The sequence below is a fragment of the Hippopotamus amphibius genome, chromosome 12 (genome assembly GCF_030028045.1).
Source record: "Hippopotamus amphibius kiboko isolate mHipAmp2 chromosome 12, mHipAmp2.hap2, whole genome shotgun sequence".
In the NCBI taxonomy this organism is placed as follows: Eukaryota; Metazoa; Chordata; class Mammalia; order Artiodactyla; family Hippopotamidae; genus Hippopotamus; species Hippopotamus amphibius.
Window position 1 is genome coordinate 28425945 of NC_080197.1, and position 7688 is coordinate 28433632.

Below are 7688 nucleotides of genomic sequence, written 5' to 3' on the forward strand. Positions count from 1 at the left end.
AAATCTATTTTAGTTCGAGCAATATTACAGGGAGAGGTTCTCTGTTCCTGAATTCTTATTTCAAAGCTGGTAGAGTGGGCATTTGTCAGGCTGTTTGGCTTCTTAGCACTTTTCCAACACTGTTCTTATTTTGGTAGTAGGAATGAGTCTGTACATTCCAAAGTTGCTCTAGGGTATAGGCATGTGACCAGGCTATTATGAGTAATGATGCTGTGAACATTTATGTACAAGTATTTTGTGTGGACATGTGTTTTCATTTCTTTTACATGTATTACTAAGAGTGAAACAGTCAGATCATATAGTAAGTCTATGCTTACTATAGATATTTGAGAAATTGCTAGACTTTTCCAACATGGCTACACCATTTTACATTCCCATCAGCAGGGTGTGAGGGTTCCAGGTTCTCTGCATCCATGACAAAACTTGTTATTGTTTGCCATTCTGATTATAGCAATACTAATGACTGTGAAGTCGTGTATCAATGTGGTTTTAATACGTATTTATCCGATGGCTAGTGATGTTGCACCTTTTTTCATTTCCTCAACACTTCTACTATTATATCAAAGTCTGTTGTTAGATGGTTTAATGTGTTGAATTGTATCATTATCTCCAAAGTTACCCAGTTTTCATCCAAATTTGATCTGTTTCTTTAAAATTCTGTCTCCTGGTGAATTGAAATTACCAAAGCAATATTCAATTTGATGATGGATATTGGCCTCCAGAATAGCCATTTTTTCATTATGACCATATTTAGCCATTATGGCTCTTGAAGGTCCCTGTCCTCCAGAGCCGTGCCAGGCAGGTGATCACTGACAGTAACATGTGGCAACATGTGGACTTTCCAGCATCTCTGCTGGCTAACAAGTGTGGAGAAGATGGGGACCATTTTTGTTTCATTTCTAAATTGGGTTATTTGTCTTTTATTACTGAGTTGCAATAGTTTTTTATATATTCTAGATACAAGTCCCTCATCAGATATGTGATTTGCAAAAATTTTCTCCCGTTCTGTAGATTGTCTTTTTGCTTTCTTCATGGTGTCCTTTGAAGCACAAAAGTTTTAGATTTTGATGATGTCCAGTTATTCACTGCACTCTTTTAACTTTTTTAAAATAAAGAATTAAAAAATAAAGATAGGCTATATGCAAACTCTGGGGAATGTGATGTATGTTTGTGCAGGTCATCAATCATGTTATTTGAAATATGCTCTTTTTTATTCTTTCCCAGCATGGTAATGCTTATTACCATGCCACTCTTCTTCATGAAAGAATACAGATATTTTGCTAAATTTTTATTTTACTACTTCAAAGTCATTGACTATATTTTAATTTAGCGACACACCATAATTCAGTTGCTTATAGCCAAGATAACAGGATTACCTATTTTCTTGACAGAGCACATGGAAATAGATCTGTTACCAAACCAAACTTGGGTCTGCTGACAGGGGGTTGTGGTGAAGGAGAGTGCAGTGTTTATTGCAAGGCCATGCAAGGAGTATGCTTAAAACATCCAAACTCCTTGGTTGCCCTCAGGGAACAATTTTTAAAAACAACAGTATAAAGCAATCATACTCCAATAAAGATCTGAAAAAAAAAAGACCAGGTGAAGGAGAGGGTTAGAGGGTGCTTGATCAGCTTGTGGACCTTCTTCTGATTGGTTGGTGGTGAGGCAATTGGAAGTCAACATCATCAACCTCCTGGTTCCAGCCAGTCTGGGATCTACATGCTTATGGGCAACCTATAGTTACGTTATTCCACCTAATGGAAGCATCTGCAAAACAGTTCAAGGATATGGCTCAGAATGTTATCTATAGCCCTTGAGGAGGAACTAAAAGTCCTTGACTTTGTTTAATGGCTAAAATATTATTTTGTCTTGCTTGACTGTTTTCTTTTTTTTTTTTCTGAATTTTCCCACTTCTCTTATTAAATTTGCTCTTTGGAACTCAGAGAAGGCCTAGGAGGCTAAAGTTTTTCTACAAATAAAGGGCAAATGGAAGACATGGGGGGGTAGTCTGTCTTGAGAAGTCCGCATAGGGTCCTCCTTGGTTACAGTTTCCCTGAGAGGGGCTATGAGCAAATTTTCTAAGAAGAGGTGAGTGTGGTTAGGAAATGATTAATATCTTTGACACCTTTTATGAGTATTGTCCAAGACTCCTAGAGAGATGGACGGTCCCAATGGCTGGCACTTAGTAGAAAACTGTACCTAAAACATTTTGATAATTTTAAAATGTTCTGTGAATAAGATTTTAGAGAATGCTTTAAGACATATCCAAGAAAAATAAGATACCAGTAATACAGCCTATACCAAAGGGAGTATAACAAAAACATGGGATTTAAATTTAATTTTGCATATAAAAGTAAGGCAGACAAATAAACGTACATCTAACAATACTAACCACATCCACTTCTCCTATGAGTATGGTGAGGATACAAGAAGGATAATAGGGCAAAAGTCAAGGCAAAAAGTAGATCCATCCAGTCAAAATAGAATTCAAGGCTTAATTATCTGTTCTGCTTGTTATACCCAACTCAGAAGACACTTCACTGGTTGATCTGATACTACCTAAGCCAAAAAAGATTCTCATAGCTAATCTATCAATGGACTCATGCAGAGTAAAGAATATATATAGATTAGGGACAATGGGCAAGATCCAATTTCATGTCATAATACCGAAGTGGACCCTCTCTAAAAATGCCTCTGATGATCCACAGTGACGGAAGACTGAAAGAAAGGAGCTTGTGAAGTGCTGCAATACAGAAAGGGCTTGTTAAAGCCTTTTTAAAAGCTCCTCTGAGAATTAGGTTGATATAGTCATATATTAGCTTCCATGGTGCTGAAATCAACAAAAAATTTTAAAATTTTACAATCTAGTCCAGTTCTTGTTTGCTACACACTTCTCCAGAATTCTCAAAAGCTACAACTACTAAAAGGAAGGTCCTTGTAGGCTCATAAAACATTAACATATCCATCTAAATATTTGTCTCTCTGTCCTTTCAGTGAAACAATATGGTGAGCTGCACATGGAGGGATAAGGCTCATTGATATTTCTATCCAAGATGAGTAAATGTTAACTCCATGAAAGTTATTTATGACTAATACTTCAACCAAGCAACATCGATGGATGTCACCACAAAAGGTTCAGTTCTGTTCACCTGGAGAGCTTGACTCTCTGAAATTTTATCTAGTTCATGAAGAGCTTTTTAAATATGTCCTTCTCAATCTAAAAAAATGGTACTGATGAACCCAGTGGCAGGGCAAGAATAAAGATGCAGATGTAGAGAACGGACTTAAGGACACGGTTGGGGGGCGGTGGGGCAAAGGGGAAGCTGGGACGAAGTGAGAGAGTAGCATTGACATATATACACTACCAAATGTAAAACAGATAGCTAGTGGAAAGCTTATACATAACACATGGAGATCAACTCAATGATGGGTGATGACTTAGAGGGGTGGGATAGGGAGGGTGGGAAGGAGTCGCGGGAGGGAGGGGATGTGGGGATACATGTATAAATACAGCTGATTCACTTTGTTGTACAGCAGAAACTGGCACAACAGTTAAAGCAATTATACTCCAATAAAGAGTTTTTAAAAATGTCCTTCTCAATTTATAAGGCTTTAAAATTTCACACTATTTTTTAATTTTTTAAATTTCAGCTTTATTGAGGTATAATTGACTTACATAATTGTAAGATATTTAAAATGCGCATTGTGATGATTTGATATAGGTATACATTATAAAAAGAATCCCCCACCTAGTTAATTAATACATCCACTACCTCACATTGTTTGTTTGCTTGTTTGTTTGTTTGTTTTGGTGAAAACACAAGTTCTATTCTCTCAGCAAATTTCAATCACACAATACAGGATTGTCAGCTGTAGTCATCATATTTTCCACCGGAACCCCAGACCTTTATTCATCTGAGTAGCTAAAAGTTTATAAATTTCACACTATTGAGACAGACTATGAAATGCTTTCAAAGATCCTAAGAGTAATATTTGCTTAATTGTGTCAACTGGATGTTCAAATTGTTACTAAAAAAGGAGATGGAGCATACACGTTAAATGAGCTTCAAATAATGTATTGGAATTATCACTAGCTGTCGTCACTGCCCATTATACCTGCCTCAATAACTATTGTGAAGATATTCAAATGTCTTGCCTTCCCCTAATGAATTCTTGGTTGTTTGCCAAACCCCCTGTATTCAAGCCCACACACAAAGTTGGGACATTCAGATCTGCTTATACCTAAAAAACTTCATTAAAAAGAGCAGTAACACCTAAAATGCTATGAAATGTTACCTCACATGGAAAATGAAGGAGTAAGTGTCATCTCTACCAACATGTTCGCTTTATATCTGTATCACCCGTGTTGCTAGTATAATGCCTGGAACATGAAAAAATATTCATTTATGTTTGAAGTGTTAAAAAAATGAGTGAATACATTAGCAAATAAATCCAGGGAAAAGCATAGGATTTTATTATGTGGAGAATCAAGTTCACAAAAGAAGTAGATAAATCTCTTGCCCTGACTGTTGGATTAGGCAGCACTTTTGGTTTGAGAAGAGTGGAGACCAGTGGAACAAGCGTTTGGTTTATAGCGTAATTGTGTTAAGTGTGATAGTGGGTAAGATAGCATAGTCCAACTTCAAATCAGGCTTCCTTGGAGGTTCAGGTGGCTCTGTGACTTGATGTGATTTCTTTTCGTCTTCATTAACACAACATAATTTTCCATTTACACATGCTATTTCATAGGTTTCCCCCAGTCTGCATTTCTTTCTGCAGTAACCTGATACATTACTAAAGCATTTTCTGGGTCGTGCTGCATCTGTGCACGGGAAACAGCAATGAACCAGATTAGTTCCTGAGGCAAAGAAGAAGAGTTATGTGGTTCCCCACAAGCTATGGCCTCCTGTGGTCCCAAAGTGAATCTTATGCTAAGAGAAAACTTAGAGCCTCCTCCTTGAAAATCATTTCAAATTAACACATCCGAAACCCCAGTTTCCTAGCCAATATCCAAAGTCAGCATCCCATCAACTCTACCCCAGTCCAGTGTCTTCAAAGAGTACCAATTTGTCACCATGCCACAATCCAAAGTCAAATTGACTTTTAAAAGAACATCACAGATAGAACTTTTAAAGTTAACTGTAATTGGGTTTCACATTCATTGACATGGGCAGCAGAAATCTCCCTTTGCCAATACCTCATGGGTCTCACCATTTATTGCTGTTGAAAACTCCTTCCCTCATTTAAGCTCTGTGACTTTTTCCACAACCTGGCTCCTCCTATCTCCTCTCTCCCCTCTCTCCTCTCCCCTCTTCCCTCCTCTTCTCTTCTTTTTCTCTTTCTCTCTCTCTTCCTCTCTTCCTTTTGAGCTCAGATAAATGTGTTGTCCAGGCATCAAACTCAAATCCATATATGCCTGTCTTCCCAGACATTCAAATTTCACCTATTCAGAGTACTGCACTGAGGTCCTAAATCTCCTTTTCCAATTCTTTCTTTGCCCTTGTACACAAATGTGGGCAAGCTCACAGAATAATGGTGAAGAACAAAGACATGGTTCTCCCTATTCTAAATGCAAGCATCAAGGAGCATTGGTTAAAGAGAGATTTTTAGGGCCACAAAAGACAGCTTAGCTTCCTACAATAGCAAGGAAGAAGGGAACTCTCACTGACAGAGCTCCCACCATGAATTTGGTGCTTCACATTTGTAAGCTCATGTAATCCTCACATGAAATACAATAATTATGAAATTGAGTCACTATACTTACTTGACAGATGAGAAAACTGATTTTCCAAGTGAATAATTAACTTACGTTATACAACTAGCCAATGATGAGGACCTATTTTAACCTCATATTTGCATGACTCCAAAGCTTGTACTATTCACACTACTGTTGTATTATAGGCTGAAAATGAATCTAAATGGAAAAAGAGATGGCCAGATTCCTGGGTGAAAACTATATTCAATATTGTAAAGGTAATTCTAGGTGATGGGTTCATTCCTGCCTTTGGAAAGCAGCCCTGATTTCTTACCTCCTTGGATTCTGTCTTCAAAGACACAGATTCAAGTCAGGCACCAAGGACAGTGGGTACTTTTGATGATACCAGCAATATATCAACAATCTTGAAGGCCCTGCCCCCATTCCTATGAATAGTAATATTTCCTAGAATTTCATGGTACATTTGGACAAGTTACCTTTGGATACCTCAAACAGCAGAATAATGAAAACCAGAAACAGCTTCATGTTTACAGACTTCCCAAGACAAATAGGCAGCAGAATTTCTTCGTCCAATGATCTGTGTCACACAGTCACAAAGAGTCTTTCAAGATGAGACAGAGTTTTGGGTGCTATCAAGGTTCTAAGCTCTCATTTTAACCCACATGGAAGGACAGGAAATCCAAGTCCACCCCCACTTTCATTACCAAATATGGAGTTCACAGTCACAGAATGTTTCATCACACACTCACTACTCCTTCCTCAGGATATGAGCTCCCAGAGAGAAGGAACAATGATTTCTCCACCTTGGCCATCAGCCCACTTGGGTCAAAGTTGTTTGGTCATATGTCCTGGTTTGTGTGGGACAGTCCTAATTTATTCCTATTCTTCCAATGTCCCACCAGCTAGTGCCACCTTTCACTCACAAAGGTAATCCATTTGGAAGATTAATTGAATCATTAACTAATCCAGGTAAACACATAATCATTATGTAAACACATCCAATAATCATTTTTTTAATATATGAGACTTCCAGAAAATCCTCTAAGAGAAAGATTTTAGGTTTGACTAGATAAATTGATGTTATTTCAGAGTTTCCTATAAAGTCTTACCCATCCAGGAAAGCTCAATTCCACAACTAAAATCTTTCAAAAGATCAAATCTCTTTAGCACAGTGTTCAGCTCATCATAAACTGGTCCCCATTCACCGCTCCTGGTTTTTTTTATGGAACCACTTTTATTTCTGCCAGATTAGTTTGCGTGCCACTACCCAACTTGTTATTTCCATAACCTGTTTCTTTGCACATTTTAATCCCTCTTTACAGATATTACCTTCCCCTATCCTATCTACTTAATTGGCCCTGTTGAGCTCCTAATTTTCCTTCAAAACCAAGTTCAATTATCTCCATATCTGTGAAAGTTTCCCTAACCCAACTAAATAAAGCTGCAAACTCCCTTCTTTGTGCCACCACTGTATCTTGTAAATATTTTTGTTGGTGGTCACATCATGTCATGTTCAATTATTTGCAATAATCTGTGAGCCCCTTAAAGGCAGGCCACTGGTCTAGTTCAGTTTGGAGTTCTTAACACACAGCATAAAACTCATACTATATTCCCAGACTATCATTACAGGATGATTTCAAAGTACTGAAAAAATTATTGCTAAATAAAATACCCCCAAGACAGTAATAAAGTTAATTTAGACATTTCCTAAGGAATGCTGTTGACCTTGTTTTACAATTTGTGGACACCAGAACCTTGAATTTATAGTAATTAGGGCCCATCCAAATATCTTTCTGTGACAATGCCTGGAAGAATTTTGGAATTTGTGAAGGCTTTGTACATATTTGTTGATGATGATTAAACTAGTGTTGTAACACAGGGTTAGGATTGGGATTAGAAATAAATATTGTGTACAGCTTATTATGCTTACAAGTAACCAGAGTGAATTAAGTTTGTCAAGGAGGAGATAGTG

The 7688-nt window shown here is 37.5% G+C and overlaps 1 protein-coding gene across 1 annotated transcript; it reads right to left on the reverse strand.

The window, feature by feature from the left end:
- Positions 1-4589: 4589 nt before the first annotated feature.
- Positions 4590-6241, reverse strand: DEFB128 (defensin beta 128). Its single transcript, XM_057700872.1, has 2 exons — positions 6193-6241; positions 4590-4822 (listed from the first exon to the last, which is right to left on the reverse strand). The coding sequence occupies exons 1-2, from the start codon at positions 6239-6241 to the stop codon at positions 4590-4592; spliced, it is 282 nt and encodes a 93-aa protein (XP_057556855.1).
- Between the last annotated feature and the right edge of the window lie 1447 nt (positions 6242-7688).